The 21,187-nt window shown below is 40.7% G+C and overlaps 1 protein-coding gene across 5 annotated transcripts in view; it reads right to left on the reverse strand.

Annotated features, from left to right (window-relative positions):
* tle2b (TLE family member 2, transcriptional corepressor b) overlaps positions 1-21,187 on the reverse strand; it is a 101,802-nt gene extending 80,615 nt beyond the window's left edge. The window contains exons 1-3 of one of the 5 annotated variants that reach the window (XM_008406950.2): positions 7,506-7,548; positions 7,171-7,220; positions 499-1,403 (exon numbers count right to left, since the gene is read on the reverse strand). In XM_008406950.2, coding sequence (XP_008405172.1) covers positions 499-522 — 24 coding nt within the window. In that variant the 5' untranslated portion in view covers positions 523-1,403; positions 7,171-7,220; positions 7,506-7,548. Of the gene's footprint in view, positions 1-498; positions 1,404-7,170; positions 7,221-7,505; positions 7,556-21,154 lie in introns of those variants that run through there. The other 4 variants (XM_008406947.2, XM_008406948.2, XM_017304388.1 and 1 more) reach the window with 4 other exon arrangements.

The raw sequence follows: 21,187 nt of genomic DNA on the forward strand, positions 1-21,187 counted from the left end.
AGATGAATAAACAATAATTAGCACATGGATAAAAAACGCAACCCGAGAAGAGCAGGTTTAGTTGTATACCACCTATGCAGCCAATCAACGACAAGATCCCAGAGAGACCTGGCTGTGGCCGACAGAGAGGGAGGTGTCATGAGTGTGTGGGTGTGTGCATATCGGGAAAACTCTCAGCCCAAACACCCGATGTCTCTCTCCTCATGTTACAGTGCAGTCAATTTAACTACACAAGTGAGTCAGGCTGAAACAAACAGAAGGACTGTGAGATGCAGACATGGTGAGGTCAATAATCCAAAAGCAGGAGGAAAACCCAGCAAGGAAGTTTTTAAGTAGCGAGGTTTGAGGTGATTTTAGTGTGGGAGCACGAAAATCCAAGAGGGACAATGGCGATAAAAGCGAATGTGACAAATTAAAAGCCACAGACAGATTGGAGCTGAGAAAGACACTCACAAAAAGTGAAGCAGACAGGAAATAGAGACATGAGGGTGAACTTACCGGATGCCTGCCCTGAGGGTACATGATCCCAGGAGAGGAGAGGCTTCCAGTCCGTTTGATGGCCAGGTTACTCCCCTGGCCCTCCAGTCCTCTGCCCTCCACCTGGTTACACCGACCCACACACAGTCACACACAAACCAGACTCTCAAACACTCGGGGAGAACCGTCTCTGCTCCTTCGCTGGGTTCTCTCGTCCTTGTTGCTCTCTGTCCTTATCTTCTAACGCAAATTCCCACTGACACTCAGCAGAAGAACCCTCGCTCCGTTGGCTCGTTCATCCAACAGGGTCATAATAAAACGGAGCACCAGATTTTGCCTCCTTCTTCCTCCTCCTTAGCCTTTCCCTAGTGAAACCCAAGTCACAGTTTCTCCTCCTCTTTTTCTCCTCCTCGTCTGCCTTACAGTGTCTGTCCCCCTTTTTTTTCCTCAGCTTGTGATCAGTCCAGGTCCACACGTACTGACATGAGAGAGAGAATTCAGTCCATGCAAGCTCCTCTCTTATACTTCTCCTCCTCCTCTTCCCACTCTTCTTGTGGCTTGTCCTTGTGCCCTTTCACCCAGCAGTCCAATGGCAAAACACACAAACATAAACACTCAGCTGAAGCAAATAGTCCCCTTCTCTTATTTTTCCTCCTCTTCACCCTGTCTCTCTGACACACTAAAGCCTTGACTGCTGCAGCAGAAATAAGGAGAGGAAGAAGGAGGAGGTGGTGGTTTTGGGTAGGGAGGAGAGAGTGAGAGCTTTGTTTTTAATCTAAATGTGGAAAAAAAAAAACGCAAGAGGAAAGCAGGAAAGAACAGCAGGTCAGTGGAGGATCCAGCGGGCTTTTCAGCAGCAAGCCCTAGACTGTAATATATTGTGCCTGTTGGCTTCAACACAAACAGGACAGGCTGCTAAAGCTTCTCTTAAGGTGGAACCGAGTAGATAGAGACACACAGTCACACACACAGAGAGAGAGAGAGGACGGAGAGAGAGAGGAGGCGAGAGATGGATTCATTTTCAATTGTGGTCAGATACACAAAGCAATCAGTCAAGCACAAAGACTCGGGCTCAAACAGATATGGATCGAGATACAAACACACAAATGCTCAGACGTGCATATGCAAATTCATGACAGCTAAGGAAACACACGCATACACACACACACACACACACACACACGTATACATAACAGTCAGGCAGAGTGATAAGTTTATTAGTCAGTTCACACCTTGCAAGAACATTTGTGCGAGATGATCGGACAGTAGTCCAGTCATGCTTAATTGCACAGTAATCCAGCCAAAACCCATTCACGTTGCACCAAAGACTGCTGGTGAAATGATCTCTCAAATCTGATCTCCATCGGATTACACAGATCTTTCAAACTTTTTCACATTCGGTCATCACATCAGAACCACAAACTTCAGTGTACTGGGATTTTATGAAGCAAACCAACAAAGGCGGCCACACAACTGACCAGTTTTAGAAAAAAAAAAAATGGCTTTTAGTGTTTTGTTCATGAATAAGAAAATGTAAAAGCCGAGGTCTGTACTTGTGTCCACCCCCCAAATTACCTATTTATTAAACACTAAAATATTAAGCTTACAAGCCAGACAAGGAGAGCATAACAAACAAAAGAAGAAGCCAATGTGAACACCGGAGGAGCAGCAGATATTCAGAGGTCAGATAATCTGCTGACACAACAACCAGTGATCCACCTGTACAATCAATCATGCTTGAGACACAGCAATCATCCAATCATCATTTAGAGTCAAATAATTTTTTTCTGGCTTGTGGTCAAAACTACATATGTGGCAGAAAAATAGCTCCTCGAAAAACCAACCCTACAAGGAAACAGAGGCAGCATCGTGATGGGGATTATTTTCTTCAGGATTAACATGCAGGTAATCAGAGTTATTTAATTTATTTCTTCTGGCTTCCACCCTGTATTAATAGAAACAGAGAAGATGAAGGCACCAGTATTCATACCAGCAGAAGTGGGAAAAGGTAATATTGTTCACCAACCAAAGACTTGTCCAGGCCTCAAACTGACAGCAACAACTCAAACAAACTGAATTGCCAGTTTTATCCGTTTTTATGACAGCTGGCATTTAATCCTTGAAAAATTATCCAACACAACCAGATCCAACATGGTGTAAGACAATGCCTTTATAATTTTGTTAATTTTTATCACTCTTATGCTAAACCTGGTGCTACTGCCACCCAGAAACAACTCAATTTTATTGTTTCAGCATGAATACCATCATTTCCTCCTATAATTTTTATGATAGTAAGCTCACCTCATAATTAAGTATGCATCATGTGCACAGCTTGGTTCAACATGCAGTATCCAAATCGAAACATACTTCAATAAAATCCATGTTCCAAATATCAATGGTTTCAGATCTAATTTGTAAATACGTCCAGTAGATATGTTTTTTTCTTGTCAAGTGGGGAAAAAAAAAAAAAAAAAAAAGTTTTTCGGTTAAACAAAACCTTTCAAACTGGAATGAATTCACTGGAAAAAAAATGGAAAAAAAACCTTTTCAAGCCGTTTTTTTTATTTTTAAAACTAGAAGCTGTCAAACTAATTTTAACATCTATCAGGGGAATGTGCCACCAACAGACACTTTAACAAAGGAATGCTATAAAAAATGTGGACGGAGATATGACTTTTAGGTCCAGCATTGTGAGGGGATATTTGTCATCACTGTAAGTGCTGCAATGGAGGAATGCCTGTTTACTGCCAGGGATGTAATCAGAATCAGTAGGTCGAGTATCTCAAGGATTACTGCTGTAACACTCCAGAAATATCTCCGCCACAGCAGGATAAAAATGTCTGCCTGCCTGCTTCTGAGTGCTGGATCTGAAGCAAATGTTATTTACAGGAGCTCCCAGAATGGACCTGTACCTACTAAGACCTGATATTTAAAGACTTTCCTCGTACACAATACCGGGCTGTCCCAGACATCTTTTGGCACTGCTTATAATCAGTTTATCCAGGGCAGCTCTGCCTTTGAACTTGATCAGACAGCCATTAATCCGACACCGTAGACTCGGGCGCAGTCGGTCCTGGCATCCGTGGAGGATTTCCAGTAAGACAGAAACTGCATTTGATAACTAGAGGGTGAGGCAAAGGACAGGTCCAAAGCCTCAATTAGGGACACATACAGACATCCTATTATACCCAACACAGCAGTTCCTTTTGGGAGAGCCTAATGCCTTTTTTATCCAAATCCCCCCTGAAAGTCACTGTCAAGTTTGCTCTGTTGTTTCTGATATTAGGCTTATGTGTGTAAAAGTGTTTGTGTTCTGCACATATTTTAAGTAAGATGGTAATTATTGAAATACATTGCTTTGATATTCAAAATCAAACTTTAAAAGCAGCTTGTTGGTGGGGTGTTACTATTACTTTATCTTAAAAAAGAAATGCTTTTTTGATGATCTAAAAAGAAATGCTTTTTTGTTTTACTGAAATTGGATCCCATGCCATTTCTTTATGCAGGTTTGAAATAATTAGAAATCTAACTTTCAGAAAGAAAACTCTTTTAAAACAAGTATTTGGAAATGGAAACAAACCTAACAAAGAAGACTATGATGTGTAGAAAATATTGGGAAGGTATTCAGAGAAATGTTTTAAACGGCTGACATCAATAATTTCTCTTGACCATGTTCTGTGTGGCAAAAGGTATTTTCTCACCTTCTTAACAAACCAGAATTTAGATGAACTCTAGTTTCATTTAACTTCTTTTGGACAATTGTAACAAATTGCTTCCAGTCTCAATGTAGCGAAAAACTCTGTTCATGGATATACAACACATGCCAAGGATTATAATGGAAGTACTTTGCTGCTCTCTAGTGGTCAAAGTGTGAATGACACTTGTCTTTGCTTTTTCAGAAATAAACTGTTTCTAAACTGTATCCAAAATATTGTGGTGATATACGTGAAGGGTTTATTGAGAAACATCAGCATCAATAAAAGAATCCACTCCTGACTGGACAATATGTTCAATTTTGCCCAAATGTCATTCATTTACAATCACACTTACATTGATTATAAACCTACTGTATGAGCTTCATTTATATTAAAATATTCTACCTTATCCAGCATCTGCTCACCAGTCAAAACAAAATAAACTCATGCATTAAGGGGTCAATCAGCAGTGAAGCAAATGAATAGTGAATTTGGGATCCAACATGTACAAAGCAAACTGTAACCCTTGAATAAGCAAGTCTGCTTTGCATATGCCATCATCAACCATCAACACACCTAAAATCCATTTGAAGCTGTTATTATGGGACTCTAAAGGCATAACAGCTTATTACAGATTCAGCAGGAAGCTCACCGGTTGAAACTAGCAACACAGATCGTGCTCTCAAGAATCCACTTCCCAAAGCTGCTCAGGTTTGAAAAAGAAACCCTCTGACTCTAAACGTCACTTTGTTGTGACAAATCATGGTTGTGTATCTTAACATTTGTTTTCTGCTGCATGATGGGAGAAGATTACCAGTCGATAAAAATGTTCTGTTCTTACTACCATTTTACAACGAAACTTTATGCCTGGCTATTTAATTAGAATGCCAAGAAACAAAAACACCCACACATTCGACTCTGTAAGCAACCAAGAGCAAACGCCTCCACCCTCATTCATCACAGGCTAGGGGATACACTGCTGACCAAGGAGTCCCTTCTGATCGCTATAGGCATCTCCTCTTGTGTTTACTAGTCAGAAGATGCAGCAGTAGTTGCTCCCCTCCAAAACCAATTTGGAGCATTTGAACAAAGTTACCGAGTCGCTAATTGTCAGAAACAGTGAAACATAATTTTGCTTTAATGATAATTGTACCTTGACATCAACATACCAAGATATTTCAAATCAAAATAAACTTCTATCCCCGTCTAGAATATTGTAAGCTTTACACCATGTCACATTTTGAAGTAAGCAAGAAGTAGTTTTGAAGTAGGTGTTTGGTTTTATGATAAACTGGACTAATGAAAAGTGCTGATAAGACCGGCTGACAACATTTAGTCAGACAAGCATCGAAGAACCAATTCAAAGCAATTGTGTGGTTGCATTTTGTGTAAGTTAACTTCTCGTTTTAACCAAATCTAAATTTTGAATCATTAGAATCAGATTTATGACATATGTTGTATATTTTCTGTGCAAGAACAACAACAAAAAATATTGTGTTCCAAAATGCAGTAACAAGTTTTCACTGCAAATTAAACACAGAATGAAAAAGCAGCCAAGGTGAAAATCTTACACAGCAAACAACAACCCTCTCTCCAAAATCTACATGCATAGATACCCTTCCATCCCAATTACTCACACACAAAACAAGCATTCTCTTTTATAGTTCCTGCATTGCTGGAGGTCAGACATTGAAAAGACTCAAAAGATTGAACTTCAAAAAGAAAGACACAATCCGGCCAGCGTTCAAACCAAGAGACGTCGTGCTGGGAGGCAACAGTGAAAACATTAGAAACCACTTGGCAGATTGCCACTAAACGTAGTGAGGAAATTTCTACCTCCCCGATGATGAATGACAGCCATCCTTTCTTTATACTTTCTCCTTTGTCTTCCCTTTGAGTGTGTCTAACATATTTAAAATAAAGACAGCCGTTCAATGACGCTCCAAAAAAAACAGACACCACAACCGTTCCCCATGTAGCTCTTTGCACTAATCAGTATTATCCAATTGTCTAGAATGGATTATGCAGGTAATTATTCCCCCGACTCTTTACACCGGGTTTCAGAGAGGCAGATGGGCAGGCATACAAACTCAGACCGATCCATCAGCACAGTTGTGATAAGACGCAGGTTCAAAGCCAGGATTTAGATTTCCTGAAAATCACCAACAATGCTGCAACACTCTTTAACATGATTCCATGGCAACGTAGATTGGATCATTGAGCTGTGGTTGATAATATGAACACGCAAGCAGGAACAAGGTGGAAGGTAACACTGCCAGACCTACTGAACTAAAACAAAAAAAGAAAAAAACCATAAATTTATAATTCCCTATCATCTACAATAAAGCTACAATTAACTTTAATAAAAATATGTTACAAACCCGTGACAGCATAGCATGAGAAAGATCTGTGAAAACAATCGCGCTCTGCGATGGTCCTACTGACTTCTACATACACCGCTCTTAAACAACCAATCAGAGCCAGAAGAAAGGCCTTAGCGCTGTCAAGCTCACTCATCTACACTCTGGGTAAGCAATGCACAAATTCAAGATGTCTGCCGCAGCTGTGCTAATGGCAAAGAAACAAAATACTGTTACAGGAAAAACTTATTATCCATTATCGTCAGTGGACGTGGTAACTAGCCAGAGCCTTCACACTGGGCTCCCCTAGCAGAGAGCAAAGGGAAAGGTATGAGCAGCGTGTACGCCAGTGTGATTGACAGGGCTGAGACCTTCCACCTGGCTCTGATTGGTTGATTCTGACTGGGAGCGATGGCAGTAAGGTAGAAGGCAGAGGAGCTTGATTTTTCAAGATTATATGTCTGGTATGGCAACATGGTGGCAGTTTGAACAAATATCTAGAATCATTTTTATAAAACCTGCATAGTTCAGCGTTTCAAATAATTCAGTATATAATGGAAATACAGCAAAAGTAAAGCTGGCCCAGAAGTAGAAGTACATTACGCTAAAGTTTGTCATTAACTAACCATTAGACTCACCTGTGGCATGTTGAAGCGTTGAGGTTCATATGGGACCAGTAAGACTGCATCTGAAAAGAGTAAGAGCCGTCAAGATTACTTACTGTATCACAACTACAGAGAACTATTATACAAGACTGTGGTTGAAACACAAATATTTGGTCAAAATAAAGAATTAGAAGAAAGAAACATAACCAACAGCAGATGTTTTTATTTGCTGTTACACCATGAAAGGTTGCCAAAACAGAAAAACTTTCTTCCTAATCTGTTAGTTAGCTAACAACACGCGTGCTGCGCTTTCTAACAATATCCACAACAGGCAATAAAAGTGAGAGAAAATCAAACCGAACACTTACACGTCTCAATTTAGACTGCACGGAAACACGTCAACAACTCTTCGGTTCCACCTTAAACGCTCCCGTCTAACTGAGAGGCTCGCTGCGCGTCCTGATTGGAGGAAGCCGTTCCTGCTGCTGGCCAATCGCCTTGAGGAAACCCCACGTTGGGTCCTGACGTCACTTGAAACGAAGGCCAATCGGGAACCGAGCTGATTTGTTAAATGGGTGTGTGCGGGGAGCGGCGGAGGAGAGCTGAGGAGTCTGTGGGGGATTGTGGGGATTGAAGTTCCAATTATTCAGTCCGCGCACGCACGCACGCGCGCGCTCGTACACCGTCAGTCACGCTACATAAATGCTCAGTAAATTCTGCCGTTAATTTCAGTCCTGCTATTTCTACTACACACACACACACGCACACACACGCATACACACACACACACACACACAGAGAAAGAGAGAGAGAGAGTGACACACACAGTGGGTAAACAGTTTTCTTCTGAGAAAAGGGAGGATTTCCCCCCCAACCCCCCCAACTAATTTTCTTTATTTCACTTCAAACAGGGACAAATCAAAAGAAGTAAATGGGTAGCTTGTACATGCCAAAATGAAAATAGCACACCTGGAACAGCAAATGGCAGAACCTACATGGAGGTCAGCTTACACACAATCTTTTTGTTTCAATATAAGATATGTCATTAATCTGATAATATCTTAAACCAAACTGATCTAATTCAGAATACATAAGCAGCAGCAGACATGCTTCCTCTGTCATATAACCTACATATATATAAACTCACGCTTCTCCTCTGAGCCCTTTGCTTGTTGTATGCTCCTCATTTAAGGGCTGATGCTGTCAAATGTGGCATGTCTCAAAAAGAAAAAGTCTTCACAGCCTGAATCCACTTACAGACCACGTTTTATACCTCTGCTGCCGCAGAGTAAAAATAAAAAAAGCTGCTGACTCCCATTTTACTCACCGTGTCTGTCTTTACTCGTGTGGAAGGCTGACATAAAACTTTAAGAAGAGGGTACATGCGTTTTCCCTCTCAAAGAAGTGCTGTCATATTTCTAAATGTATGGCGATGGAATGCAGTATGCATGAATAGTTAAAAAAAAAAAGACTTACTGAAGTAAACATGCCTGCTGTCAAACAGCCAGATCACCTATTGTTAGTTGTAGATATGCTTTTCTGATACACAGCAACAAAAAGGGCTTATGGGGCTGCAACAATTGCATGGTAGACAGAAAATAAAGAAACCAGCCCCATTTTCTCTACCGAATCAAGTTAAGTTCTTTGGAAATCGGCTGGATGACTACATTTGACATTTATTATTGTTGTTCTGGCTTACTGGGACTGAGGTGCATACTGTATCAACTTCTTTGTAGCTGCATGACATCAAAGTCTCTGTGCTGCGTTATTTGAAATGTTCATTTTGATATGTTTTTGGCTGTCAATGAAAAATTTCCCTTTGTTAGATCATCAGACTGAGGCACCATGTTAATAAGCCAGATAATTATAACTTCTGGAAATCAAAGATGAAGTAAAATTTTATTTATTTATTTTTTCCACTGTTGTGATTGGAACACATTTGTTGCTTTAGTTTTTTTGTGATTGTATTAAACAGAAGTCTGATTAAAGGATTGAGTTTATTCTGCAATTTTTAGCCTTTAGTCTCGCCGTCTCATTTTACCTGTACTCCCAAAAATATTTGTAATGTTGAGGAGGGACCTTAGACATTATGTCAAGGTTGCTGAAAGTGTAAAATGGCCAGAGTGCTACAGCATTAGGCAAAAGCAAGTTTTTGTTGTAGCATCACCTTTTCCTTTTCCTGTGGTTACCTGAGCCTGTTGGGTTGATGGATGGACGGAAAGGCGGACGGACAGATTTTGATCTTCCTCTTTACTTAAAGTTTTTGTTGTTGTTGTTGTTGTTTCTAGCTTGAAGCTTAATTTATTGGCGTTGCTTTTCTGACCCTTTATCTTAAGTTTGGGGTTCCAGTGCTTCATCCAGTGCAGAGAAGAAGCGTTTTGCCAGAAGTGAGTGGATTTCATGATGAAGACGCTGAGGAGTAGCTTGAAAGCAGCAATCTCAGCATGTACAGACTTAAAGTTCACCACAGATACTCTTATATGATCTCCTCCTCTCTGTTTGTTTTTTGGTTTTTTTTTCTACGATATGACTTTAAAGAACTGGACAGATATCTATCTCCAAGTGATCTCTCTCTTTCTCTCCCTGACATACTGTCTCTCTCTCTCTCTCTCTCTCTCTCTCTCTCTCTCTCTGTCTCTCTCTCTCTCTCTCTGTCGAAGAGCACACACAATCCCACACACGCACGCACACACACAAACTGAGGTGTCAGTCAGTGAGATGATCTACAGATCCATACTGACAAATCCACCTAGTAGCGGGATGCCACGCTGGGAGAAACACGACGCCTGTGATGTTGGAGTCTGGATAAACTCCAGCCTGGTTGGCGCTAGATAAACGAATGCCTATTCACGCTCCAACACACGGCGAAGACAGCATCAAACACACACACACACACAAACACACACACACCCACACATGGAATGTATAAAGCTGCCATGGGTGTACCTGTGGTGTGTTGAAGGTTCCTAAGTGCCTGCAAACACATGTGGTCTCCTGAACTTGTAGCATAAACATTTGGCTATTCTTTGTGTGGAGGCTCGAGCACCTTATGTTCATGACTGGGCGTGATTGTTTATATTTTTGCGAGATCACTTTGACTTCCTGGCTGGTTGTGTGCAGCAACGCTTGGTGCCATAATTAGCTCCATCTAGCGTACTTCCTGCTGCTGGCTGCAGGAAAGAACATGTGTGAGCATGTGGTCAGTGACATACTATTAGCTCAACATTCAGGCACATTAGATCTTAAGTAAAACCACAACAGATAAGCATTTAAGAGCTGCTTTATGGTTTTGCAGGTTTACAACTGGGTAACTCCCTCATATAAATTCAGCAGTCCAAACAGACCTTTCAGATGTGTTCGAGTTACCGCCCATTGTTTTGATTAATTTGGGCACCTCAAAAGGCTTCAAGTTCTCTCCTGCGTGCCTGAAGAAACCACATTCACAGTCGAGTAAAGAAAAATACAGGTAAAAAGCTGCGACACCTGAAGATCCAATTGTTGGGAAGCAAGAATCCAACAGAGCACAATTATTCCTTCATCCGTCAGCCGTCACAAAAAGACGAGAAAGTCTACGACACGCAGGTTATTTTTTTCTGTTCCTTAAGTTTACTTGACATTGGAATTTCTTCGTAAGACACAAACGTTTCTGCATATGAAGTCACAGCCTCCATTCGTTCAAGCACGGCTCAGGTGAAAAGGTAAACAGATTAATTCACAGATTGCACCGTGTGAGGTCGTGCGGTGAAAAAGAGGATTTGTGTTATCCTTTCATGTTTGTCTGTGCAGAGTGAAGTTTTGAGTGGACCAGTGGAAGGAAGTAGAGAGAGGTCAGTCACAGCATCTGACATTAATAAGTAAATTATCAAATAAACACAAAATAACCAAGCTCATTTTCTACAGGAAAGGAGCTAATGAACTGTACTTTTATTGTTTTGAATCCCCAGGAAGAAAAAGTAAGTTTTTTTTTTGTTTGTTTTTTGTCTTTTTTTTAACCAGAGATCAAGACAGTCATGTTACGACTGATTTAGGCTAAGAATAAGAGGCCAGTCAGCAAACAGAGATATGCATGCATTACATTAACTACTGCTGGATAGAGATGGTGAGAAAACACAACAACGCATTATATAATTCATGACTTTTAAAACAAATATTACCTGGAGGGACAGCTGTTATCAACGCTTGCAGGGATAAAAAGTATTCACGCTCCTTAAAGCAGGGAGGGGGTTACTATGTGGTTCTGATTACAGTAATAAAACTGTCAGATCCCTGTTATATGATTTCAGCTACTTTGTGGTGGGAACACCAACAGGAAAATAGTCTTGAGCTCTTTATGAGCACCTCAGACCCCAGCTGCCCTGAGGGAACTCCCTGTGCTGTCAGATTTTAAAGCCACATACAGTATTAACCTCTTACTGTACCTGTTAAGCATTACGATTGTTATTAGTTGCTTTAGCATGCCGATTTTCTGTCCAAATCAGTTTTGGGATTTAATACAGCTTCACAAAGTAGCTTTCACGATAATCATAACAACAACAAAAGAAACTAACATGAATTCCCTTGAATAACTCTGATTCTCATTTTAATTAAGTGAAAACGTTTTTTTTTTTGTGTGTGAATTGTGTCGAAAGGTCTCCCCAGTGAGTGGAGTCATCAAGTAGAACAAGCAGTGGTATGTGCTTTTTAAACAAAGCATAACTTTGAGGCATGAGACGCACGAGTCTCACTGGCGTTTTGCATATTTCTATTCTTGATTACTTCCACTGACACCATAAAAAAACAGAATCAGAGTGAATCATTCATCCAATAGTTGTAGAGCAACACAACAGCCTATGATTTTCATTTTCCATGTTGCTTGATACGCTTGTTGATCTTTCTTTAAATTGCCTATCTCACAATTCTTGTGCAACTCTCAGCTCTGTTTGAAATTCAGCATGCTTCATCAGAGCAGGAAAAAAAAAAGTTTGTTGCTTTACCAGTAACTACATAAATATGAGCGCATTCTAGCCTGCTCTTCTTCTCTTTTCCCATATATCCCTCCGGTCCATGCCAGCTCTCTCCCATCCTAAACACTTTGACAGTAGAATGCATTATGTAAGTGTAAAATCCTCTGGCATGGGTCCCTCCTGCCCCCCGGCCCGCCAGATGCAGGGAGTGCACAAACACACAAGGAGGTGAGCTGGTCTGAGACAGAGCAGATGCATGTGAGTGTGTAAGGAGTGTTTGTGTGTTGGCCAAGGTGCAGATGCTGGATGTCAGATCTGAAAAATTCATGATGCCATGTTTGGAGAATCCTTGGGGGTATCTTGTTGTTCAGCTGGGGTTACAGAGTCTGCGTGCCTTGAATAAACACCCACACACACACACGCACGCACACACACACACACACACACACAATGCACACAGGGCCCATTTGTCCTGTGAGTGTGTATCTGCTAAAAAAAAACACAAGATCAAGGTAGTTAGAAGTTGGAAAACTAGTTTTGAAATCTTACTAACGCACACGGACAAGCTAAAAAAAGTTTCACCAACTTCAGCTGGGATTGACTAAAATTAGCGTTCATTGTATTCAATAATTAGGCAAATGTTGTTAATGGCTGCTATGTAGAAATGTGTGACCAATCATTTTTCAAAATCATTACTTCAATCAGGTTGCTGTGGTAACAGTGGGACACTCAGAGACACTCTATCCTCCCCATCCACATCAACTTTCCATAGATCGTCTTACCAGATTACCAGATAAGGAAAGCTACATTTTCATTCTTGAGTTGTAAGAAAATATTGTATTAAAACCTACAAATAAATTTATCACAAACTTTGCACAGCATAGGACAATACTGACATGAGGAAAAAATAGACTATACATCTCAGCAGATAGTCACACAGTGAGGTGTTTCTACTTATAGATTTTTTTCATGAAAGTTCAAAATTTTGCAGTCAATTTAAAGCTGATGTCACACTGTTTCTTATTTTGCCACGCATAGTGGCAGCATCCCATAAAAGGCTTTCTACTTACAGCAAGTCCAAACATGGAAAAAAAAGAGCATATGGTGAAATATTTAGTGTTGTTACAAATTTTAACTGTGTAGTCTCTGATGTTGCCCCTTCATAACTCAAAATAGCTTAACAGAGGGTTTTAGTAGTTAGTATTTTACCTGCTGCACTGTGTGACAGTGATCTTGATCTGGAGAATCAAGGGAGGAAAAAATCTTGCCACAGTATCCAAACAGCTTGTTGCAGGAATAAATATAAAGACTCTGAAACAGTGAAGTTGTTGCAACTTAATCTATGCAATTATGTGGCTATTAATAAATATCCACAATGAAGTTTTACAAAGCATACTGGAGTCAATACACCATTTTTATGGCCCTTTTGTATAGTAAAAAAAATAAAATAAAAGACAGCATTGCTCAAATAAGATATCTGAAGTGGTTAAGATATAAAGACACCACACAACCAGCCTTTAAAAAGAAAACCTTTGTGTATCCTGCATTTTAGGAGCTTCTTTCAAGGATCCGAACTTTTGCTTTTAATGTGTCGGTTCTGACCTACAAGTCATGAGTCTAAAACATATCAGCCTCTGGCAACAGAGGCGCATAGTTCTCTGTTGAGTATGTAACTAAACAGCAACAAGCAAAGCAAAAATTATTACACAAAAACACCACTTATCTAATCTCAAAATAAATAAATAAATAAATAAAAACTTGGAGTAGTTTTTTCGTGACATTTTGTTGTTTTCCATCAAGTGCATGTGAGATAAAGAAACAGAACCAGCGAGCCAGGGAACAAACAAAGTGATCCTAAATCTCATTACAGCCGTTACTCTGCCGCTGCTCCCCTGACACAGTGTTTGTTGAGTGAGGCGTTCTAGACATTAGCGTGCCAAGATCATTTGAGCAAGCAGCACACTCCAAGCCCAAGTGGAGCGGGTTTGGACTCTGCACTAGGTAATGGAAACTGGCAGCGACCGGCGTGACAAACCCACAGCCTCACAGAGAGCTGAATATGAGCCAAAGCTCTCATTACTGCCCCATTTTCTACTTTATTTCCACTTTTTTTGGTCAGCCACCACTGCTTTGTGCGCTTAGGAAGAGGTGCTCCACACAAGATAGCTCAATTATACGTCAGACGAATCACTACAAAGCTTGTTTTTTTTCTGGACATCGCTGTCTGTGCAAACAAGTCATTTCCTAGTCACGATTCATGAAGGAACAAAAAATCCTATCTATCTATCTATTTAAAAATCTAGTTGTGTTAAACTCTAATTTTTCTCACTTCCTGCAGCAACTAACTGTACCATAGCTCTTATAAAATAGTCTGCATCCAGAATTAAAAAACAGAATTTTAAATAGGTGAAGGCCTTCTTCTTTCTTTGTATGCATCTTTATGAATGTTCTTCACTTGTGATTTGCAAAAAGATTCTCCTCAACATAAATCAACACATTGAAATGATTGAATTGCATTTCTCTGCACACACAAGCAATATGTCTTTCTATTTTCTCAGGGACTTTGCAATGAATTCTGTTCATTCTCCATTTATTTCTATAGCCTAAACCTGACACTTTACTCTAAACCTAACCATTACCAGTTCATGCCTAACCCTAAACTTAACCTAAACTCAATTCAAGTCTTAGTCCTAAACCCAAAAACAGCACTGCTCCTTATGGGGACAGGCTTTGGGCCCCATAAAGAGCAGTCGGTCCCCACAATTTAGTATTTGTTAGGAAAATGGTCCTCGCACTGTACCAAATACAAAGCCACACACACACACACACACGCGCACACACACACACGCACACACACACACACACATGCACGAGCATAAATTCTTTCCTTGTTTCACTGCAGGCAAATGTGCAGACATAATAAAACATCTACACACAAACAGACACATGCACACCCTCAAACAGAGCTTGGCACACAGCCTGGGCCTTGTCATGCCAATTAAGTTCAGCCTCTAAAAGCGTCCCACAAGGGATTTCCACCCCAATCCACAAAGTTAACCCTATCCTTGACTGAGACCCAAACGCCCACTCTCACATGCCCTCACACACAGTTTGACCTGCTACAGTCGCCTCAGTCATGGCAGCCTGCTTAGACAAGAGCTGCAGTAAACCTCTCAGTGCCCACCTTGCCATCTTCTTACGTAAATCCGCTCTTCCCTTAGTAGCCCTGCCTGTGATGACTTGCAGCAAACCTAGGAAGAGGCATCATCAGAAGGTTGGCAGATATGACCTGATGTGATCGAAGATGGAAGAAGAGTGTTATTTGAGGTGAGGGGAAGGGAAAGGATGCCGCAAGGGAACAAGGGAGGGACAAATTAAGGAGATCAAGTGTTTAAGAGAGCAGAGAGGAAACAATGGGTTTTACATTGAGCCGTCAGGTCTTAATAAACCAAATTTACATTTTCCAGCTGGAGGCTGAGAGTGAGAGTTTGTTGGAAATGTGCAATTAGTTCAGTTTTGAAGTGTAGGTTTTCCGAGATTTGTGGGAATCTTGAAAAAGATGTACATTGATGCCTGTCGTCTTTGCTGAAGAGACGGAAATCAAAAAGTATTTTCCACGCACAATTTTTGGCTTCATGTTTTTTTTCTTCACATTTTTAAATATAAAACAAATACAACTTGAATCAACATAAACACCTCTCCCAACTGTTGCTGATTTTGTTGACCAAACCAACTGGAATTGTTTTAATTCAGACACAATGGATGGTTTTCCAGCATGAACAGTTGTTTAGAATCTGATCTAAGTCCTTACCTTGACTAGGCCACTCCAAAAACCTTCACCTTTTGCTTTTCAGCCATTCAAATGTGAATACGCAGAAGAGAGTTTGAGCTCCAGCTCATCTACTGACAACTGGACCTTCTTCTTAAGAGGTTCTTGCCTTTGTGGTTGTAAGTTGATCAAGTTCTGAAGAAGCAAAGAAGTTCCAGACCGTCTCAACAGGGCCGCCATGTTTGATTGTCTATATAATATTCTCGTTAATGCTGTGTTAAGTTTATCAAGTTGGGGTTTTTATTTGTTTGTCTTGTTGAAACTGTGAAACAGTATTTGTGTGCTTTTCAGTCAACAGTGGTTTTAGACTTGCAGCACATTTTCCAGTTAATTTCTTATTTATAAATCATGAACTCCGACCTTCACTGAGGCATGAGAGGCCTGCAGTGCTTTAGGTGTTCTTTGTTTTTATGTGACCTCCTTTGTGAGCCTTGGATGCACTCTTGGAGTAATTTTGGTTGACTGTTCATTCCCAGGAAAGCTCACCACTGTTCTGCGGTTTCTCTATGTGTGCATACTTTCTCTCACTGTGGGTCGCTGGTGTCCCAAAGCCCAAGAAACGGCTTTTCAGACAATGTCACTCTGTTTTTAAATTTTGTTGTGTGTTGACATTTGAGATTAATCAAAAAATAAGTCCTGATTAATACCAGAAATACAAAACCTCTCCCGGTATCGCATTCATGCATTACTGTAAGTGAACGCTCCGGAGAAGCGCTATGAAATATTTGCCGTCTTTTTATGACACATCTTCCTCTGTGACAGCAGCGTTTGCTGGGAGAGAAAATGTCAAAGTGACATTGAGCGAGCATCCAGCCAGTCTGTCCTGTGACTGAGTGAACGTCCCCCCTGGGACTGGAGCTGGCTGGCCCACTGTTCCCTAGCTGTCAACAGACATTGAGTCAGAACGCTAGACACTCACCGTGGACACGCCGACTCCATCACTCCATCAGTTCAAAACCACAAAGAAAAGCCTGGAATACTGCGCAGAGATCATTAAAGTTGAATGTTGAAGCGGAGAGTGCTACTGATTACTTGTGTTCATAAATGGTTTTGCAAAAATAAATATTTTTCTGCTGAACTTCAGTAATTTCACAGTGAACGCTGAAAATGAAAAGCATAAGTATGTTACTTGGGTCCAAGCGAGACTGATTTTAGCGATGTGACATTTAACCCAATGAGAGATGTTTGGATGTGTTTCTATCAAGAGACAGATTCAGTGTCTTAATGGAAGCACCACTGTTTAAGTGCATTTTGGCTTCTTTTAAAGGTTTATTGGGCTTAAACTTTGATGGCTTTGTTCATTAACCTCTAAAAGGAAAATTTGTCTAAACCTTATCTTCAGACATGCAATGGAGCCTCTTCCTGGCTACATCAAGCTCACTTCCTGACCACTCCAGATATCATGAAGGCAGAGATAATGGACAGCTATTTTCGAAGCCTTTTTGCTTAAAACTGGCAGCTTGAGAAACTGTCACAAGCAGTTTAGTTGATGGGAAGGGTCAGAGACGGTGAAAAAAATAAAATACTTCAAACACAGAGCTTGTCAGATAATCTATAGGCAGGCGATGTACATCCATTGTGCTGCAGACGGTTGTGAAGGTTTTATGTTGGTTATGATATCAGTGGATGCAAATCGACAGTTTGGCTGACACATGAGACTTATTCCTTCGCCACAAAGGCTGTGCAGCTCTCCTGCTGAAACTCCTGCTTATTTTATTATTGTATGTTGTTGACGAGCCAAATAACTGAATCTCATATTTCTGTGTTAATGTAGCTGCTTCAGGGCACTCGAATCGAAATCAAGATATTTTTGTGAACTGTATAAACTACTTTTTTTTTTAACTCTTAAAAAAGTTTGGCATTAAATCAGACCAAACTTTTCATGTGTTAGGTCAGTTGGGATTTCCAAAATTGTAAACTGCAGAGTTTTGATTAAAATGAAAAGCATTGTGTTTCCAGAGCGAAATGCTCTTTGAAAGGAATTGTGCTGTCAAGTTGCACCTCAATCCAATAGATATTATATTTTTGAAGACAAACATTTGCTTTTGTCTTGATTTTGCCATAAACACTTTAATGATACGTGTAGAAACACATGAACATGTTTTTATTTACGTTACTCTGTGTGCTAAAGTCAGTCTGCCATTGCTATGCCAAACCGTGTTGAGCATTGAGCTCCAGACCAAACAAAGGATTTAAGGATTAATTTAGTATTAGCAGCAATAAATAAACCATATAAACAACAAACTCGGATTATCTCTCACTAAACTTGGCATGTTCTTAGTAAAAGTGTGTTTTGCAGCCTAATCCCAGGCCTCTTGTTCTCCACAGAGCTCCTGTTGAAACTCGACAGACAGCACTGCACAAATATAGCTGAGTAACCAGGCCCAACGCAAACAGAACAGAGCTGAATTTAATCAAATCAGCGCAGCTTGCTCCCTTGTTCCTGCATTCACCCTCAGGAAACTCCCCTCTTAAACTCCTTCCTCCTCCTCTTCGTCGTCGGGGTCTCAATTTCTCATCCGCTGACACCTCAAACACAGGAAGGCCTTTCTATGAAATGTTCCTTATTTGTTCAAACTTCCCATTTGTTACCCAACACCTGTTCACTTTCTTTGTTTTTTATTTCTGTTGATCAGTGGCCAACTGGGGGCTTTAGGATCATTCCCTGTGTGACGCTAAACAGCTGGAACAATGTTTAATTGAAGGAGAGAAAAAAATCGATTCCCCCCTTTTCTCATCTCACCATCTGTTTTCATCTACATAATGGAGCCAGAAGTCATGTGATATGCCATCATAAAGGCTATTAAGTTTTACTTTTGCCAACTGTGAGAAAGCCAGTGAAAAAAGAAACTGTGAATTTTCATTGTTGTACTCTAAAAGCAGCAGGTTATGTCCGTCACCGCAAAGTTGGGTTTTTTATTATTTGGACAGAAGTGTTGGTAGTTTTAGGGAAGCATTAGGTCAGAAATTGGGATTCAGTTTGCCGATTTGGACAAGGACACTAGACCAGACATGTCAAGTTCAAGGCCCGCAGCTGGATATAGTTTTATCCAAAGTTTAATCTGGGCCAGACGACCCATCATGCACTTACACATCCCTGGCAACCTGCAACAAGGGCCCGTCTGACTATAGCATGGGTTGGATGAGGGCAGGCATGCAAGGAGCTTATTTTATGAAAACAAAATACCGTGAACACTGATGACGTGTTGCCACATCTTGGAGTAACTGAAGTCTAAAAACTCCCTGTTGCCACAGCAACTTTCTGCTCAGCAGTGATAAGTGGGTGCTCACAAGCTGGTGAAATTACGGCATCATAGTGAGCCTCTTAATCACTGTCTGCACTCCTGATCAAAATCTCTGAAATGTGGAAAAAGTCACAAGAATTCACATTTCACCGTACAAGGTCAGAACCAGGTTCTGTATTGACCTTCACAATAGGGGGGGGAACAAATAAAGGTGAAACATAGGTGAAATGATTTAAGTCTGCAATGGGACTATTTGTCCACAACTCTCAGGATCTTTCAGGAGTTATTTGTTTCACTAAACATCTCTCCCACCTAAATACCTTCTTGCATTTGACATCAAGCACTATGAACTTTTGAAAGGACTATTTTGTTGATCAGTACGGTGACATGAGCCAAGTAGGTTGACGGCATCGCGAGTTTTCAAAGCAACATTAGAATGTAGCTCGTTTATGGATCTTCGGCTTGGAAAACAGTAAATCAGTTCTTTGCTCGAGCCGACTAAAACCTGGCCTCAGTGCCAACCATGAAATCATAGGAAATGAAGGAATAATCTCAAGAGCTTTTCATCAAATTCTGCCAAAACCGGCTGATTCCACTTAGTTTAAATCAGGTGTGCGGAAGGACGGAAACGTTTAAACCTTGGCTAGAGCTACGCCTGATGGTAACCACGGATCTAAACATGTAGATACCGGAACATAACATGGCATAAAGTCAGAATACGAACTGGTTGACGTTTACACTGTACATTTCTAAATGGTCTATGGCACCATTTAGTTGGATTGCTGGACAAAAGGGAGCATTAAGCTCAATGCAGGAAAGATTTGGTGTCAGCGTGGGACAGATTACTGACTTCTGTCTCCGGGGAGAGACTAATAATTTATGTTTAGCTTGTGGCTTGGTGAGTTTGTTCAAGTGCCCCAATTTTGCAGCAGTCAGTCATCAAACCATCTGACGGACCATTGAGGCAGCCAGCCGGGTCCAGACGGGGTTAAGTAGCAGGCTGGTAAGCAGAGAGAACCACTGTGGCAGTGCAAACAGACCGCAGTCCCACCACATCACAATCAAACAGCGCGCTGCCATTTACAGAGCTGCATATGGCTGTCTGCAAGGAGGGAGAACAGATGAGGAGAAGAAGAAAAGCAGAAGAAATTAATAAATAATAAATAAATAAAGGAGGGAGAGCAAGCAAGGCAGGTAGGGTTACAGAGAGACGTAAAGTGCGGGCGAAAAGGCAGAAACAGTAAAAAGAGACATTTATAAAGAGCCAAATTTAGGCAATTCATTAACGTTTTAGTTCTTCCATCTGAGCACACATCTGTGCAAAACCTGCATATTTGCAACAGACAGCTGACAGAAGTTTTACTGGGGGAGGGGAAAATGTCTTCTTTAACAGCCACATGCATCCGCAGCCAAGGAGCTCCAGTTTATCAGCAGCATTAAGGTCTGGTAAAGAATAAAAGTTCTTCCACATTTAAAAATAGTGCTGTGTGGCGCAGCAGCTACATTTTTAGCAACGCTGTCTCCTGTGCATTTGTGACTATATAAAGGCTGTGGTACAGACGAGGAAATTTAAATCAAAATGATGTCAAATTTAATAATGCAACTTACAAAAAAGAAACGCTCAGTCGCAAGTTTTACTTTCAGTGTTTAGACAGAAGATTTTCAAAAAACAACAACATCAGCATTCTTTTTTAAACCAACAACATAGCTGGACCCAAAGATCTGTCTGAGGTGTTCAGAAAAAGCATACTGTCAAGCATAAGTCTGGTAAGAGACCGAACAAGTTTGACTTCCACTTAAGGTGCGTTGGAATGAGAGAAAAAGGCGACAGAGAGACAGAAATTTGAAAGAGACAACAAACAAAAACAATGATTACTGGAAAAATTAATCCTTAACTTTTTAGGATGAGTTTTGGTAAGAAGCATTAAGGTTTCTCTAACCTTTTTTTAAAGCTCCAGAGTGTGTAAATAAACACTCTGTCTTGATGAAATGTTTGTTACCTTGTGGGTGTGTCTTTTGTGGCAGCCATCTTG

Source organism: Poecilia reticulata, linkage group LG4 (assembly GCF_000633615.1).
Source record: "Poecilia reticulata strain Guanapo linkage group LG4, Guppy_female_1.0+MT, whole genome shotgun sequence".
NCBI classification, from domain to species: Eukaryota; Metazoa; Chordata; class Actinopteri; order Cyprinodontiformes; family Poeciliidae; genus Poecilia; species Poecilia reticulata.